This window comes from Gossypium hirsutum, chromosome A05 (assembly GCF_007990345.1).
Source record: "Gossypium hirsutum isolate 1008001.06 chromosome A05, Gossypium_hirsutum_v2.1, whole genome shotgun sequence".
NCBI lineage: Eukaryota > Viridiplantae > Streptophyta > Magnoliopsida > Malvales > Malvaceae > Gossypium > Gossypium hirsutum.
In genome coordinates, this window is record NC_053428.1 from 36,174,732 (window position 1) to 36,194,116 (window position 19,385).

At 30.1% G+C, this 19,385-nt stretch overlaps 2 protein-coding genes, 1 long non-coding RNA gene and 1 pseudogene across 4 annotated transcripts; 1 reads left to right on the top strand and 3 right to left on the bottom strand.

Annotated features, from left to right (window-relative positions):
* Positions 1-209: 209 nt before the first annotated feature.
* Positions 210-859, top strand: LOC121229090 (uncharacterized). Its single transcript, XR_005926588.1, has 2 exons — positions 210-465; positions 556-859. It is a non-coding gene; the product is annotated as an uncharacterized lncRNA (long non-coding RNA).
* Positions 860-989: 130 nt separating this feature from the next.
* LOC107904347 (glucomannan 4-beta-mannosyltransferase 9) lies at positions 990-5,271 on the bottom strand. The gene is made up of 8 exons (XM_016830687.2): positions 4,863-5,271; positions 4,687-4,785; positions 4,362-4,614; positions 3,372-3,482; positions 3,066-3,202; positions 2,849-2,962; positions 2,368-2,762; positions 990-2,282 (listed from the first exon to the last, which is right to left on the bottom strand). The coding sequence occupies exons 1-8, from the start codon at positions 5,136-5,138 to the stop codon at positions 2,120-2,122; spliced, it is 1,548 nt and encodes a 515-aa protein (XP_016686176.1). The 5' UTR covers positions 5,139-5,271; the 3' UTR covers positions 990-2,119.
* Positions 5,272-11,824: 6,553 nt separating this feature from the next.
* LOC107904346 (RNA polymerase II subunit A C-terminal domain phosphatase SSU72) lies at positions 11,825-14,744 on the bottom strand. Of its 2 annotated transcripts, none has more exons than XM_016830685.2 (5): positions 14,314-14,744; positions 14,090-14,235; positions 12,741-12,859; positions 12,531-12,633; positions 11,825-12,409 (listed from the first exon to the last, which is right to left on the bottom strand). In XM_016830685.2, exons 1-4 carry the CDS (start codon positions 14,526-14,528, stop codon positions 12,532-12,534), a joined length of 582 nt encoding a protein of 193 aa, XP_016686174.1. In that variant the 5' UTR covers positions 14,529-14,744; the 3' UTR covers positions 11,825-12,409; position 12,531. The 2 variants fall into 2 exon arrangements, with proteins under 2 accessions (XP_016686174.1, XP_016686175.1); XM_016830686.2 differs by having other exon boundaries at positions 11,825-12,403; positions 14,314-14,725.
* A 1,687-nt stretch (positions 14,745-16,431) lies between these two features.
* LOC107902501 (heparanase-like protein 2) lies at positions 16,432-18,586 on the bottom strand (annotated as a pseudogene).
* Between the last annotated feature and the right edge of the window lie 799 nt (positions 18,587-19,385).

Below are 19,385 nucleotides of genomic sequence, written 5' to 3' on the forward strand. Positions count from 1 at the left end.
AAAAACAGGCCGTTATAGATGGATTTTCCATTAAGGTTATGTGGAGGTATCTGAATTTGGTAGTTTATACCTACTTGGTATCTAAATTTTTATTTGAACTTAATTGATCTCTAAACTTGAAAACTATAAGTCAACTTGGTACTTTTTTTAAGCACTTGACTAAGGGCCCGTTCTTCATTCCATTTGAGATGGACTTATACACAATTAAATGTTTTTTCTCCAAAAGCAGCAAAGAACAGCTAACAATGGCAAATTTTTTTTATTTAAATTTAGTGCTTTTGGCTAGTTCTAGAAGCAAGAAAAATTAGCTTTTCTCAGCCAAAAAACACTTTTGACTATTAATTTATCTTTTTTTAACCTTACTATTTCTACACGTTACAAGATATTTTTTTCACTTTTTCTCTTTTGTCTTCTATTTTGTTTGAACTTTATTTTTCCTTTGGTTTGTTCCTCTTCTCACTACCAGTAAGTTTTATCTTTTGTTTCCATTCTTCTCTCTTTGATTTTATGAAATAATTATGAAATATAGTTTAATATTTTCACATTTTTTTTCAGATCGGTTCAAGCTTCTGGACATCTTCTTTATCTGCAGCTGCTGTTAACGTTCACTGATATTTTCTAAGGTTCCATCCTTTTCATCTTTGACAGAACTTTTAACTGGTTTCATTTGCCTCTTTTTGATCCTGTATATTTTTCACAGTTCTATACACATAAACAACTCGCATCAGTATAAAAAGTACGGTAGTTATTTCATTGTTAAGGGAGCAGAAAATTGGTTGCATAATCCCATGATTTTGATCCTGAATAAAGCTTTTTTTCTTCCCAAAGGAAGGATTTATAGTAATATGCACTTCTAACATACTATTAACTTTAATTTCACCTGTAACTTTCCTTTTCACCCTCATATTCTAATTAAATTTAATAAATAATTAATATTAATTACTTAGAAATATTTAAAATTAATATTATATATTAAAATATTAACAATAAGTTATAATAAATTATTTTTTATATTTTTGCTAAAATATCATAATATTAACTAATTTAAATATTATTTAAATACATATTTGTTACTTTATAATATCATGTCTAAAATAGACATTTTACTTCTCAAAAGCATTTTTTGACAGCAACACCAAACGCTTAAATTTTTCAAAAGCACTTCTCAAAAGCATTGCCAAACTGGCTCTAACACTATAAAAACATATTGATGTGGCATTCAATAGCATGATAATACGTGGCAATATCACATTTTGGCATGTGACAAAAATCAATTTATAAAAAAAATTATAATTTTTTTACACATAGGGAAAGAACCGGTACAAATGGTTGTCCAAGTTCATTATCCACATATGGACAGCCATTTGTCCAAGTTCATTCTATATATACTTTTTTAGCATTTTTATATATTTTTAATTTTTTGATATCATTATCATATTTTTTTATATATTATTTCCACTTCTTTGACTTTGATGAAATAATAAACATCTTCTACGAAACATCAATTGAAACGTGAGTTGTTCTCGAACAATAGTTGTTCTGACCTATTACGAATAGATAAGTTATTCTCAACAGCGTTGTTCTTGGTAAAGACTATTCTGAACAATAATTGTTCTCAGCATAGTTGCTTAATAAGAGTAGTTCCAAACAATAATTGTTCTCAAAAGATGGTTATTCTAGACTAGAATTTTGTTCTGAACATAGGTATTATTAAATAACGATTATTCGTAACAATAACTATATTAAACAAGAATTGTTGTTGTGAAAAAAATACTAAAAATGATAGAAGAGATGTTAAACTAGGCATATATAGGATGATTATTTTATAAGAATTAAAACTCTTAAAATTAAAATTATTTAAAAAAGTTGACATACGGCAATATTTGACTTTTTGTTGTAAAATTAAATGGAAGAAGAGAATATTGCACAATATTTTTGAGTAAATTATTTCATTTTTCTTGAACATCAGATGATAGAAATATAATATAATACAATTCAAATTTATTATTCAAATCCTTGGCTCAGACTGACCACCTTCTGTAATAATTTAAATTAAAAAATGAAAAACAATCAAAGAGATTGAAGTATGATTATAATGTGGAGAGATGATGAAAAATAGCTAAGAAGTTGAAACCATGGTTCCAACATATCCGACACCCGCGATGAAGAAGGCTATGGATTGCAGGAAGAGGAAAATGAAATAGCGATTCTTCCCGAAGGCTAAATCATAGCATCCACAAAAGAAAAGGTATGCCCCAACTCCAAGCTCTAGTATATGGACTCTGTTTATTTAGTATCCAACCACAAATTAGTCACTCAATGTTAATTAAACTTGTAACATGTTATACGGTATTCAAGAGTAATTACCTATCTCCAATTCGAAAACGAGGTTTCCTGGGCGTTTTTCCACCCAATTTAGTCTTGAGACCATCTCCCAATTTCTCAGTAACAACCCATTCATTCACTCTTCCGGCCTCCAACAGACCAATAAATGTCGCCTTTGTCCGATGTAATGACATCACATTCTCAAAAATAATCCAAAATAAGACTAGATGCAATGACCTTGGAGTTCCAACAGCATTGAGAAGAGTGATAATGGAAGGAATATAGACAGCACCCCACTTTGGAACTTCAACTTCAGGAACAAGAACGGTTGCAGGCAAAACAACACAGTAGAACACAAATGTGACAATGTGTGCCACTATCTTTCGGACAAAGAAGAAGCTGTAGATCACATAAAACTTCTTCCACAGTGAAACTTTCTGCAATAATCAACACTCCATTCAGTAACTTACACACACATATATATAAGAAAATGAATTATTTTGGGGATTATATATGAATATACCTTATTCCTTATGATCTCCATTGCCATTTTTTTAAAGAGGTTTGCAGGGCCACATGACCATCTATGTTGTTGATTTCGGTAGGCATTGAAAGTACTTGGCAGTTCATTTTTCACCTAAAATTAATCAATAATTTGTATGGTCAAAAATCATTTTGATATTATATAACTACTGCCTATGTTAATCGAAATGAGTTTTAAACGAAAGTAGTAATTATACCTTGAGGTCACCGACATAAACGAATTTCCAGCCTTTAAGACTAGCTCGGACAGCCAAATCCATGTCTTCCACTGTTGTTCTGTCTTTCCATCCTCCAGCTTCATTGATTGCTGAAATTCTCCACACACCAGCCGTCCCTGCCATCATATATATGTCTCATATATTTATACTTACAAAGTTTTGTTTATGAGAGGACTTAAAAGGTGTTTATGGATGCCTTAAAAGCTTAATTCAATTGGTATAGTCTACTATATATATTTGATAAAAAGGGAGAAATGCTTTGATGGGAATGCATGTGAAATTTACCATTGAAACCAAAAAAAGCATGGGTAGATGACCCCACTTCTTGCTCCACTATGAAATGGTAATCCAATGACATCTCTTGCATCCTTGTCATTAGGCATTCATCTGAGTTCACTGCAACACATTACCCCAAACCTCACAATTATCTCTAAATGAGTAACACGTCCAGTATCTACCACACTAATAAATTCATGGTTAATGTATCGACATGTATAAAAGGATGGTCAGTTATGCTACTTAAACTACAACTTTAATCCATAAGAAATAGTCAAGCTTTTACATATATATAATGTCCTGCTGATCATGCATGGAGTTGCCATGTTTGACTATATATTTATATATATTATATATGACCTTTTCTAAAAAAATTTTGGGTTAAATGACAATAGTTTTCCCCACCAAACTGTGTAACCTAGCAACGTGTTGTGCACAAAGATATCACTAAAAAAAGTAATTTATGTGTTACGATTCATACAACTTATAAATTATTATTGTTCATTTTGATTTATTAGGATTCATTTTTTTTCAAAAAAAATGTCTTGCAAGTTAAAAGGTACTGTAAGTATTTATTTTTCTAGATTAACTCTAATACATAATCTATGTAGGATTTATGGCTCGTCCGAGCATGACATCTTTCCCACTCCATCAAAATCCACTATATATTCTCAATAGCAGAAAAGTAATACGTACCTCATAATCAATTTTTTTTCAGCCTCGTAACCAGTTTTGATATTAAATGTCACGATGGATCATGTTTACTTTCATCAATCTAACGAGTGAAATAAATAATGATTACTAGTATCTTAAAATCAACTCTAGCGAAACCCTATACGTTACATAGAATTGATGAAGATCGTGCATCCGTGGGCAAACAACAAAAGAATAGCGGAAGGACCACCGATATAAAAACATATGTTTCACGCAAAAACTAAAGCAAAAGAATGTTAAGGAAGGTCTAGCAAAGGAAGGGGGGAGGGATTTAATGAAGGTTACCAAATTTCCAACGAGCTTGAACAAGCCCAAGTTGAGGGTTGTTGACAAGAAAAGGGATGGTGCGGGTTAGGAAGTGTGGCTCAGGCTGGAAATCGGCATCGAAAATGGCCACATAATCACATTGTTTAACATAGCTATGTTTCATCCCTTCTTTTAGAGCTCCTGCTTTGTATCCATTCCTGTTGTCCCTTATCTCGTACTTTATATTAATGCCTTTGCTTGCCCATCTTTGACATTCCACTTGCACCAGTGTCTACAACACAATGTTACTATTGTTATTTAAAAGTCTACGTAAAAGCTCCATTAAAATGTTTAACGAGAGAACCTTAATGGCAGGATCTGTTGAATCATCAAGCACTTGAATTATGACCCGATCAGCTGGCCATGAAAGTCCACATGCAGCTCCAATTGACAACTGATATACCTATATATCCAACATAACACTAAACCTAAGCAAATTTATCTATATAGACATATATAAATCAAGGGAAGTGTACGAACCTCTTTTTCATTATACATTGGGATTTGAACTAAAACCATGGGATAACCCAAATTACCAAGCTCAACATCGTCCTTCATTGGCTCCCATTTGTACATTTTCTCAGGTTTTCTCCGAAACAACTTGACAAACACTATCACAATTCCCATATAAACCCTTTCAATGAAAAGCATTGCGGACATCGCCAAACACAAAATCACCATAACTTTCAAAACTGGCACCACCAATGGCACCTTGGTTTCCTCCCAAATCAACCCAATTTGGCCTGTAAACTCCATCTAGATAGCTCTAATGGAATACCGATCAGAGACAGATGAGGAGCTTGCCTGTCTGAGAAACTAGGGTTACTATATATGGTTTGGTTTTATAAAGAAAGAAACAGGTTGGGTTTGCGAAAAGAACACGAATCTTAATTAGTTTGGTTTGGTTTGGTTTTTTGCAAGAGGGGTGTGTGACTGTGAGTGATTATTTGGTTTTTGCTTGTGAGTTACGAATAGGCAATGTTGTAGAGGCAGCAAGCTGGACTTTGTGTGGTCAGTAAGTAGATCAAAAGCACTCCATTACAGTTGCAGACCCACTCCCAAATTTATCACTAAGTATGAACCCACTTTCCAATCTTCCTATACAAAATTTACAAACCAATAAAAAAAGAAGAAGCAAAACTATATTATATATATTCAAAAAGGCATAAAATGCTTACTGATCAGAGAGAGTTTAAGACTCTCTCTGCACTATATTCTCTTGCTTATAGAAGAGAGACCTCACTAATTAAGAGCTTGATGCTGGAAGAACAAGGCCTCTGTACATGTATATATATATATGGATATATGAGATAATATATTATAAAGCATAATTGGTCAAAAGGGAAGAGAATGAGGATCTTAAACCAGCAAAGGTAGTCCAACTCCTGCAGCCTTTGCTTTATAAATTCATTTTTTAAATATAAATTTAATCTCACTTCCAAAAGTGTTTAGGATGAAAGAAACAGCTAGGAAATTTGATATTGATTTAGTTTATTAAATAATAAGTTCTTAGTTGGCAATAAAAAAATTAATCTACTTTTTTTTTTGTTATATTAAATAAAGGTGGCTTGGTTTATAAAAAAAAAATCGAAATTAATAAAGGTGGTTTGCGTAGAACATAACTAAAACATACTAGGAAATAATTAGTAAAAAGATTGTTAATTAAGTAGGGAGAGAAGATTTGAAGTTCAGATGCTGGGTGCTAATTAACTGTTCCAGACATGTTTAAATTAAGCTTAAATAATTGTTAAATCTATCATCACTTGCAAATTATACAGTAAACATTGGAATTTTGGTAAATTGAGAATCTTTTGCTCCCATGGTGGCTAGAAATTGATACCAAGAATCTAATGTAATGATAAGACACATTTTACTTTTAAAGAGAATATAGATTTGAATTTTGGAAATAATATTATTAAGATAGATAGTCATTGAACATAAATCAAAACAAATAGAGCCAAAATGAAATTGGAAACCATTTGCTTATTGAACTGGAATATTTAAAAGCAGCATTATCTGAATTGCAAGGCACATGGTACAGTGAGAAATAATTAAAACGAAATTTGGTGATATTAATGATGAAATTAGAAGAGGGATCTTGTTATTACAACCAAAATTTGTGCCTAGATTATCATTTATGCATTATTTTATCATAATAATAACTTATATTCATTTATTTAAGTAAAGTATCCTATGTTGTGTTTTATTTTATGATAAGAATGGTGCGAATGCGGTAGTAAATTATAGGGCCATGGAGAATGTTTTAGTTGAGTTAATGATAGGGCAATTTCATCTCCAAATCAAAATGCAGAAGCTGAGGCCAGTGCTTATATATATATATATATATATATAAAAGATAATATAACTTTTGTTACTTAAACTTCCCAACTAGATTTATTTTGGTTCACTTATATTTTTTTTATCTACTTTAGCACTTGATAATGACAATTAGGTTCATTTTGGTCTTTGAACTTGAAAAATATAAAAAGTTTTATAATGTCGCACTATGAGATTTTACCATGAAATTAAAAATTTTATATAAATTTTCAGGTGATGATGTAGTACAATCTTAAAGTGTCACATTTAGTATTTTAATAATTTGATTGGTAATTGAATAGATTAGACTACTAATTTTCGATTCAACTAATTAGATTGGTTCAACCATCGGACCAAAAAAATTAAATAAATAATTAAAAATTCATAAAAATCTGAAAAAAAATATCAAATTGGTTCAGCCTATTCAATTATCGATTTTTGTTCTTATTTTTTATTTTTATCAATTTCAAGTAGTTTTTAAGTTAATCAGTCCAACCCCTTTGTTCGAAGCGTTATATCAATCAGTTGTCGACTTATTTGATTTAATCTTATTTTAATAATACTGATTAAATCATCAAATTCAGATATCAAAATAGACCAAAACAAAGTAGAAGCTGATTTTACGAAAAGATAGCTTGGGAATGGCACTTTAAAGGAGCCATGTGGGGAAAAGAAGTGGTGATGATGATGAATCATAACTTGGCCAGCAGGCAGGAAATTAGATGTACCGATAAACTTTATGTTCTCGTTCTCTTCAGGGATTGGCATTGTGATAAGAAAAAGATATATTCATTCATAAGAAACATTATTTTACGGCAGAGAATAGAGAAAGTCCAGTGAGGTGGCAACAAACTTTTCTGATCAAACAACATGGTCGAAACAAACCCAACCAATACCTGCAGTCTGTGAAATAATATCACCAACTATTATGTTATAATATATTATCACTTTCTTCCTAACGGCTCAAGGAATGTAAAATTAGGATTATGAATCTTATATTACGGATATTTGGTTTATCTGATTCCACAGTAGGATTTAGGTATTTGTTTCACGTAATTTATATTTTATTAAATTGTTCTTATTATAGATTTTTTTTTTAATAAATTTAATTTCTTTAATGTTATTTAGTCATAATTTTCATAAAATTATGATAAATTATATTACTATAATCTTTACTTTTTTATTACAATTTATATGTTGATAAGTAAATATGCGATGTTGAAAGAAATTTATAAAATATAGTTATAATAATTCATTTAAAAAAAATGATTGTATCACCAACCATAATTAATATATTAATAAATAAATTACTAGAATAAATATAATAATTATTAGAAATTGATTTAAAATTTAAAATTTAAAATTATGCCCATAATCTAATATGAGTTGTAATGAGATTACACTCTATATTATAGTATTTTGACATTATTTGAGAAAATAAAATTACAGAGGTGAACGAAATGTTGAATTTTATTTTAGAATATAACATCACTAAATTATAATGTAATATTGGAACAACCAAATGAATTGTGAAGAATGAGATATCTTATTTAAAATTAAACTAGATAAGATATTTAATTTGAATGATGTTGATTAGGTTAATATTTCTTTATCTAATTTTATTATTATTTTAACTGCTTCATTATAAATAATATAAATTATACTCATACTTATTAATAAAATCAACTTAACTTTCTATATTTCTCTTTCAATTCTTTCTTCATTTTAATAATAAGTATAAGTATGAGTATAATATAAAATTGAAAAAAAAGTATTTTTTTTTTAAAAATGAATGAATAATTAGAAACCATACTTTTTGGATTAAAATCCAAAAGTTAAAAGAGAATGATGAATGAAGTTTAAACCTTAATTGCATCGAGGAAGTTCATCTACTCCTATGAATTTAAAGTTGAAGAATCATTAATTAGGGCCCTTTATTGACATCTATTGTTAAGTCACAAATTAAACTGTTAAACCCAAGGTTAAATTATGGTTTTGGTACCTCCACTTGAATTTTTTATATATGATTTAATTAATTATGTCAAATAGTTACCATCATTCATATCTATTTTGCTTAAAAAATTAATGTAGTTTTTCTCTCTAAGGGATATTTTTCAGAAAAATCTATATTGATATTTTAATTGAAATAGTTAATTGTGTTAGCTATTTAAATAACTAATGTCATTATAAAAATAAAGAAATCGAATTATACTAAATTAAAGTATGAGAATGAAATTCCAAATTTGAAGATAACTGAGGGACCAAAACTAGAATTTGACCTTTATATATCATCGAATTACAATGATGCCCGTATAGCAAACGTTGATGTCATCGAATATCTATTTTTTCTAAACTCAACCCTTTATACTATTTTTTTTTAAAAAAAAAGAAATATTTATGTAAAAGCATGTTATCGTGCTTAAATTTATGATCATTTTAATTATATATTTTAAAGCTTTAAAACATGAATGTTTTAACAAAAATTTCAGAAAAAAGGACGGTACCCGTACTGGCAGCGATAGAAATATAAAATATAAAATTACTAATTAGATATAATAAATTATTATATTTATTTTTAAATATGTACGAAAAATGGAAATGTTAAATATCAAAGAATTAAGATTTAATTTAAAATATCAAAATTTTATATTAATTAGTAAAGTTGATATTGATATTGATGAAAAAGGGTTAAAATGCACTAATTACGAAACTTAAATTATTTAATATTGATTTAAAACCCAAACAAGCAGAGCATGGCAACCAAAACAAACTCCTACAAAATATGTAAACCAGCAAACCATTGTTAAAGAAAGATACAAGGCTGCTGATTTTTAAGACTTTAAGTAATGAGCAAAGCAACGTACGTAATCCAGTTGAGTTGATGTTTTAAAAAAAGGATGTCTTAATCTTGACATGATGCAAGCCCCTGGTTTCTTTCTAAAATAATTATATTTTATTAAAAAATGATTATTTATTTTTAATGAATTTATAACTACAATTAAAAATAATATAAGATTAGAATAAATCCAAATAGTGAAATCTTTGTTTTTTGAGATTACAATGAAAGCCTTTGTCTGCCAAAGCCTAATGGTTTTTTTTATTACTCATCAACATGATTCCTTTTCCTTTCAATATTAATTGAGAATATTATCCATTTTATTTAACAGTTTGGGTCATAACACACCTTTTTTAATTATTTAATTAAAATCTCCTCTCTTAATTACAATTATGCCATTACTTAAACTATCTTTAAAAGATTTTTATATAATAGTTTAGTTTAAATGCAATTTCAATATTTTTCTAGCTTATATTTTTATAATTTTTATCATTTTAAGGGGTCAAAGTATAATCTTATTTTTACTAATTTAAAATTTTATAAATTGTAAACAGATCTAAATGAAAAAAATTCATTTTAGGGGGTTGGGGCCCCTACCAACCCCTCGCTTCACCACTATTTTTAGTAATAATACAAACAGTAATTATTAAATTTATTAATTTTTTATATATATTATTAAATTCATTAATTAAAGTGGCATGACTTTTTCTATAAGTGTTATGTGAGCATAGAAAGTAACATAGCACCGTACATATAATAATATGTTTGTCATAAAAAATTTTAAAATTAACAAAATTTAGCTCAACAAATTTAATGATTATCATTTCATCAAGATTAAAATTTCAAAATTAGAGTACATGGACTAAATAATAGAAATTGACATGTAATATAGGTTTTTAATTTTATAACTATTTTTATGGTTTTTAATTATAATTTCATAATTTTATAATTTTGGGGTGAGTGAAGTGAAGGTAAAAGTATTAAACAAAATTGAGTTTGGGGTAGAGACATAAAAATTAGGTGGGGATCAGGAAAAGCAAAAAAACCACCCTAGATGGTCTCGTTGCCATCCTTACTTAATTTTGATGTAATATAAATTAATTTTGTCAGATCAAATGAATTTATGGATTCATGAATAAATTTAATCTACAACAATGTTGTGTCATTCAACATTCCACTTCCTTCTATACTAATATATACAAGTATTTATTAAAATTAATTTAAAATATAAAAATTTATACTAATTGGAATCAATCAGTTTATATTTATAAATCTCAATATTAGGTTTAACTAATCAAAATATAATTTTTATTTTATGTAATTATATAAATAGATTTTTATTTAATAATTCAATTTTCACCGTTGTCAATACAATTTACATAAATTGTGAATTCCATATCAAAATTTTATTGTAATTAATCATAATATTTAAAAATATTTTAACGAGCGCTATTCTAGTCTGCTAACAATACATTTTTTTTTATTAGACAATTTAAGAATAATAGTAAATTGCTCAATTAAACGATTTCAGAGATTCAACCAATTCACTTAATTATTTATATCACATTTTGTTTACTTCTTTTTTAATCTGTCTACTTATTTATCTTACCCAAAATTATATGCAATTCTTAAATTTTTTTTATAGCCCATTGATAGTTACCTTTTAAGTGCAAAGCCCTAAACTTCAGATTTTTTAACTTTTTTAGGGGAAAAAAACTCTTAAAAACTTTGGAACTATTTTTATCAAACAATAAAATGCATAACCATAGTTTTTCATCAACATACTTTGCTTGCACTTTTTGGACCACAATGCTCACCTGCTATCATCAATGTTAAGATGAGTATCGAATATGAATACATGGTATGCATAAAAATAAAATTTTTATAAGTTCTTCATATATTGAAGGGTTATTCCTTATCAAGTTCCTACATAACAGATAACATGCATTTTTCCAAAAGCACGTCGATTGTAAGCAAACCACACTATTGGAGTTCGAAGCAAAAATAATGTTTACTGTGACTATAGTGCAGACTCTTAATTTCCTTTTCAAAGTACCATGTCAGATACATGTCCAATGAATATCCAAACATGGGTATAGGCCACGACTCTCCAAATGTGCATGTATATAAGTTTTAAAAAGTTTGATCATACCCATGTTAGATATATACTCTTATCCAATCCTCACACCTAGTCCAAGTTACATAGGAAGCGACTGTTTAGGATTTCTAATTATGCAAGACTATTTTTAGGGTTACCATTGCTTGATTTGGTTTTCCCTCTTCATTGCTATTTTGTCCTCATATACATAACCTACATAAACTTGGGGTCACAAGAACAACTCCACAAACAATCCCTACACAAACCATATGAACTCTAGCAAGGAAATCAGCTTTAGCAAGAAGCATAGAGCCAATCCTAGATTCTGACCAAAAACCAGATTGTCATCGAGACAGAAAAGACTCTCAATAACTATAAAAAAATATTGAACAAAATGATAAAATACCAATCACAGAGAGGGGTGTTACATTCAAAGTAATTATGGTTCATCATGCTTGCTTGAAGTGGGCTTGCTGATGATGTCTCATTTGATTACAAGAGTATCACGCTCTTTAGACCATGAAAATAGCCCCGTGGACTACTTGATGAGGTCTCATTTGATTAGAAGAGTGTCAGTGTCATGCTCTATAGACGACGGAAATAGCCCTGTCTTTATCAATTGTGATCCCCGACTCTCCTAATACCTCACGCCACCAGAAAATCACAACTATTACATGCAAAACTACATGTAATAAAAGGTATCAAAACAGAATCACAATCCCGGTAGTTTCATCTAAAAAGGAAGTAGTCTTATTCCATCATGCTCAGAAACTAATCCTACATGAAAAGAGCAAAATAAAATGGCAGGATGGAAAAGAGGAACTGGTTAATGACAAAAAATCTTAGCAAGTGTCACGGTCAGGAAATTAGGTACTAATCATTTGACTGTAAGGGATACCTTAGTAGAAAGAGATACTATACAACAGCTTCCTACGGTGTTTATTCTCGAAAGAAACCATAATATCATCAATCGAATCCTCCCATGACTCAACAGCTTCGATCTAAGCATGAAAATCATAGGAAAAAGAAATATATCAAACGCAACAGCCTACTGATGAAATATCAAGCATAACAGAATATCAAAAACATTACATGACATGACATGCACCTGTTCACATAGATCTAAAGCAATACGAGCTCCTATGGCTGCTTCCTCATGATTATCTTTAACCTCTAAGTTGATCACCAGCACACTTTTCAGGAGAACTTGATCCCGGTTGTGCAGATCTGCCATTATTAGCACATTCAAGATGATGAGCAAAAGAAGTCATAAGGGACAAAAGAAAAGAAAAAGAAATTCTAACTGGATCAAACGATTCTAGGGTCATCAAGTAACATAAGCATATTTGAACTACATGTAAACAGAAAAGCATTATACAAAGAGGACTAGACAGACTAAGTTTGACATGAGCCAACAGGCAACAACTTATAGGAGGCAAGCAGAATCTTCTGTAATTGATGGCTTCCAACATTACCTTTGATGATTTTCAATCGACAGGTAAAATTAATTTATATCTGTGAAACATCGGAGAAAATTCATATGCCATAAAGTTCCAAAGAAAAGAACAAGTTCCATGAGCTTACGAAAAAAATTACAATTCTAAGGTATAAATTCGAGGAAAGGTTCATTGGAAATAGATTCACTAATCCAGCCAACAACTTATCCTAGACAAATAGAAGTTCAACTTTCCAAAATGTATTCTGCTACAAAACTCGTAGTAGTAATGAAATAAAGTCTCCTGCAATATTAAGCTCCCTTACCACTGAGAGCTTGTTCTTGACCTATACCTTGACCACTTGGTAAATCCTTTCTCCAATGACAGCATTAGAAGCTCGATTTAAGTTGACATTGGTTCATTTTCTAAGGAAAGGAGAACTAATCTGTTCCCACCATGTAATTTTCCCAAAAAGTCATGCAACATACCATACACCTCGGGACATGTCTAGCTAATTTAGCAGACAAAATCATGAGTTTCTATAACGTAACAACATTGGAAAATCAATTAGAAAATTAAGATGGCAATGACATCATGACTTCCAGTTCATCATATGATTCTCAAAGCAACATATAAAATTGTGATTGGTATATTTAATTGTTTTTTTTTCTTTTTTTATGTATCTGGAATTCATATCTCCATACCCCCAATACAATTTACTCACAGAAAAAAATGAAGAGTTGAAGCTTCACATCAACATCCCAAAGACTAAAACTTTATTCATTTTCTGAAGCAAGAACAAAACATAGGTTGAATAGATAAATTAACTAAATTTAACATTTACTCAAACAGAAGGGTATTAAAATTTTCATATTTCCTGAATATTGTCACGTAACCGATAATCTCAAACAAGAACATACTAATATGAATTATAAAACTAAATAAAGTTCAATAAATCCCATAAAATTCCTAGAAGGATTATTAATATTGTACGAGTATAATTAAAGAGATGGAGCTGAACCTTCAAGAACCATATCAAAAACCTTCTCTTCAAAAGTGAAAACAATGTCAAAACAACCATCAGCAGCATTGTCTTGCCAACGCTGGGGCGCCAATTTCACACTCAAGTTTCTTTTAAGCATTGGCAATATCCCATTCCGCTTATACCTGGAAAAAAAAAAGAAACCCACTCTCGGTTTTCAAATTTCAATAGAAATTGAAAGTGAAAAGTAAGAGAAGAGTTACAGCTCTGGGTCTTTGCGGCGGAGGTCGTCGAACATGTGCTTGTAAGGGGTCCCAAACTCGTAAACGTTTGGTTCCCTGAGAGAAGGACCAGGGAGTTTGACGTGAGCCCCGGTTCCGTAGGAGGAAACATCGAAACCCTGCTTCTTGAGGAGGGAGTGGGCCTCCATGCTACGGTTCTGGTTGGATGAACAAACCATGGCGTATCGGAATTTCATGGTGTGATGCAAATGCTAGTTGATTCACAATGGATGGAATGGAAGGTCAGGGCTGTTTATTCAAGAGCAGAGGAGGATTATTCGTCCAAAATCTGAGTCTGGATCCATATTTGGAGTATATGAACGAAAGTACTTAAGCCCGTTAAGACATGGGTTAGGTTTAAGGCCAACATTCAAGGTGCCATTGCCAATTATCTCCCTCCGCAGTTGAATCACAGATAGATTATTGATTTCAAAAATATATAAATAAATAATTAAAATTTTAAAAAAATTATAATATTGTTTCAATAGTAGTTTTTTTTTGTTTTTTATGTTGATTTCTTTGAATAATTTATTCAAAGATTGGTTCAATTCTTATGATTGGATCAATATACCAACTTTTTAAAAAATATAAAACAATTTAAATTTTTAAGAAAACAAAACAATTTATTTTAAAGAGAAGGAAAAAAATGGAAATTTTTTAGGTTCCCGGATGCAGGTTAAAAAACCACTGATTGAGCAGTGATAGGAGACGAATTTCAACATGCCTTTGCAAGATTTGGGCATTGGTTAGATAAATTATACTAATGTATGCCTATGTCGACTGACTTTTAGCTCGATTAGTATAAATATTGTTGTCAATATAGGAGTACGTGAATTTGAGTGTAATAAAGCGCATGCCCTCCTATTTATGGGTTGGAGAAAGAATATGTCTAGTTCTAGACACCAATACTTTCATCAAACAATAAATCTCTAAACCTATGGAAAGAAACATAAAGCAGACAGTCTGCAGCAACATTTCCTACTCATTAGTCTATCCTTGACCAGCAACCAAAGAAAATATTGCACTCGATGCGACAATTTGCTCCTCCATATTTGTTACTTCACTCCCCAGTGCTCACAAACTTCCTATACTAATGAAAATCTCTCAATTGAAGACTCTTTCGATACATATTGATCATCCCGGCTAAATGAAGAAGAGTTGTTTGATTAAGTTTATTAGCAAAAGCTACCATTTGGCAGTAGCATCGAAATTCAATAATTCCTTGAGTGGCCAAATGGTTAACCAGCGATTCTGTCCAAGAAACGAACATTTCGACCATTCCCAATTTACCAGCGAACATCATTCCAGATTTTGGAGATGGGCCATCAAACCAAAGATCGTTAGCTTCCATTCATGCTAATAGGACAACCTGCTCCAAAATTATACTTATTCTTCATAACACCAACCATAAATTAACAAAACCAATCAAATCTAGATAAAAAATGTATATTATAATCTAAAATAAAAAGAATATATAAATATCTCAGATTGGTACAAAAAGCTGCAATAATGAATGAGATAAGGTTCGTTTAATAAGCCAAAAACAATCTTTATTTATTTATTTAAGAATAAAGTTTGTTTTCTTTTGCTGTTTATTTATGGCCGAGGATGTAGGCAAAAGTAGCAAGTTGTATTAAAGAAGGCTTTTGTAGTAATTTCTGACATGTATTGATTAATTTGTAGTAATACAGTATTAATTACTATACAATGTTGTAAATATGTATACTCATAACCTTTATTCCAAACTTTTGCTTAAAATCTTCGATGAAATCGCATACGGAAATTGTTACTAAACATAATTATAAGTTACATTAAAAAAGAAAAAGAAACAAATAGTAAATTAATTTTAAAAAAAAGAATAATTTATTTTAATCAGAAACAACAAATTAAAAATTGAAAAAATGAACATCATAACCTAAATTTACCTAAGGACCAAAATTAATGAATCTTGTTCCTCAAAAATCAAAAATTTTAAATTCGCCTAATAAATAAATTTTGCTCCTAAAGGAAATAAAATCTTAAAAGCATTCAGGTGCATTGAAATCTCTTATGGTTACAAATGCGATTGAATGAGCAACGATGTTAATGGGTTTCAACCCATCAACAAGCTTTGGATTCAATTATCTCCAACGAGTCTGAAAGTTCTAGTGGCCTTCCGTTCAACAATAAGACACTGCTTAAGATGTTTCCATCTTTTGGAGTCAAATGATACTCTTCTCGCTCTTTATGTCCTTCAAATTCAAAATTTGGACTCCCACCATTTAAATTTAGATCTTGGAAAAGATCGATTTCAAAAGAGGTATTTTTCGATAAGTTGATGAAAACGAAAGAAACCCCAAGCTGCAATAAAAAAAATTTAATAAATGAAAAATTAAAATTAAAGTTAATTTAGACGACCAAAATAATAAAAATTACCTCCTTTTTGGAACAATGAGAATATACACGTAAATATGGAGAACCCTTATGCGTGACTGAAAGAACTTTGCTCCCCATAATTTTATGCCACAAAAGCGCACTGCAAAAGATATTTTAACAAATAAAATTAAAACAAATGAAATTAACAACAAATATAGTGGAAAATATATGAAAGGTACCTGTAATAATCTGGATTAGGAACAAATGTGGTAGTATTAAGAAGAGCATAATTGCCCCCGGTCAAAGCCTGTCTACAATAAACTTTGTGGTTATAAATTGATGTCATTCCCAATTGGTCCAAGTACCTCTTGGAGTCATAAGTTAATTATTAGATTTTAATAGGGACTCCAAAACAATCAACAAATAAAAGATTTAAAAAACACTTACCAAAAGCCAAATGCAAATGTATACGACACTAATTGGCCACCACTGTTATAAGCTCCACCCGATTCACTAACCCATGCACCAGACCATGGTGCAAATTTGTCAATAGCATTTGAAACATCTTTAAATGTTTGAGCAATTTGAGTCAAGAAAAATGGATCTTGAACACGACGAACCACATCCGGGTTATTACCTGTATTATTCACCAATAAAATTAAACAAATCATGGGAACGCAAATTAATAAAAAATATATTTATTTTTTAATTGATATGTAGATAGATACCAGGTCCAAGATTATAAATATGATGTGTAACTCCATCAATAACATCATGTCCTGAAGCATCCAAAAAAGTATCGAACCATTTGTTGTCATAGAAACCTCCCGGGCCTAAAATCTTTGGTTGAGTTTTAGGATTTGGATACATCTCTTTTACAAGATTTTTAAGTGTTGCCATATCTTTTGCATATTGTTTAGCTTCAATCTTAGCACTAACTCCTAATCCACACAATTCATTTCCTAAAAAAAAATGAAAATTGCATTTGATGAAAGTCAATCGTATATAAACTAATTTGAAAACATATAAAATAAAAATATTAATATTAATCAAATACCTAATTCATAAGAGTCAATTTTATATCCTTTGGAAATTGTATAACTCATGAGATCTCGAGCATTATGTGAATACCAATCACCAACTCAAAGAGTCTTTTCAGTTTTAGACTCTGTTCTTCCGATAAGAGCATTTAAACCAAATGTAACTTTGGCTCTGCAACATAAAAATAACATTAATAACTCTTATCATAATTACTATTTAAAAATAACATAGATGTCTTAAATTTATACCTAGTTTGATTGAAAAACTCATTGAGTTCATCCCATCTCTTCATGTCAAGACATCCAATGGAGAAACCAAATAAGAATCCCTTATCTTGTTTTTGGAATGGTTGACAATTCTCAATATTGTTTCGAACATTGTACACCACTTGATCTTGCAAAGAACCTCCAACTCTAATTCTCAAAGGATGAAATGCTGAAACCATAATTTATTCACCAACCTTAATTAGCATATTAGTAAACAAAACATTCATTAGAATAACTCCAATATTCACCTTTTACAGCCTTTTCAATAATCTTGTTCTTCAAATCCTACAAATAGAATATATAATACAAATTAATAAACATCTAAGTAAATAAATCGTCTTTATCAATGTATACTCAAAATATAAAATAAAATCACCAAATTAAAAAGTCCAGCTTGACTCTACGGGCATTGATCGTAATCACACTTGTTTGTAGGCCACCAATCAAGGGTAACACAAATAAAATCTTCATCCGTTTGAGCAATGGAAGTTGCTCCTTCAACCACAACTTCAACTTTTTCAGCTTTTGAGACCAAAAGACATGACAAAAGCACAACGAAAAACATTATACTTTTGAAATTCATCATTGGAAATAGCAAACAAAACTTGAATAACTTGATATGATAAAAAATATATATATTGAATCAATTGGCTATTTATAGATTAACAGTACACTTAGAAATTAATTCAAATAGGTTAGGGTTAAGATTAAATTGAAATTTGTATTATAACATTTGGAAGCGATAAATAATATTTGATTATTTTAACTAAAATTATCCTAAGCTTTTTAGTTGGGTTTGTGTTTTATTTTAATTAAAATTGTCCGAACAGGATAGAGTTTTAGTTTAATTTTATAGATGAGAAAAAGTTCAAATTGATTAGGGAAAATAAACCCACGTCGGCATGTTAAAATCCATGCGGCTGAGCTAAAGCAGCCATGTCTTGCCTTGATTCAGAAAACCTGCGTAATTTATTTCTTGGATTCTTTTGCTTATTTTTTATTCTGTCCAAAAAAGAACATTTCCACCATTCCCAATCTACCAGCCAACATCATCCCAGATTTTGGAGATGGACCATCAAACCAAACACCATTGGCTTCCATTCATGCTAATATGACAACCTTCTCCAAAATTTTACTTATTCTTCATAACCTCAACTGTCGCAAGCCCAATCCACCATAGTGTTTCGGCTTGCAGCAGTCAATCCATATATTTAAGACCAATTTTAAATTAATTAATAATTTCCATCAAATTATTTAGGGTAAATTGCACTAATCACCCTAAACTTTAGTTTAAATAATGTTTTGGTCACTCAACTTTCACATCTTACAAAGCTATCACTACTGTCATCAGATTGTTATAAAATGCTTATTCAACCATTAAGTGTCATTAAT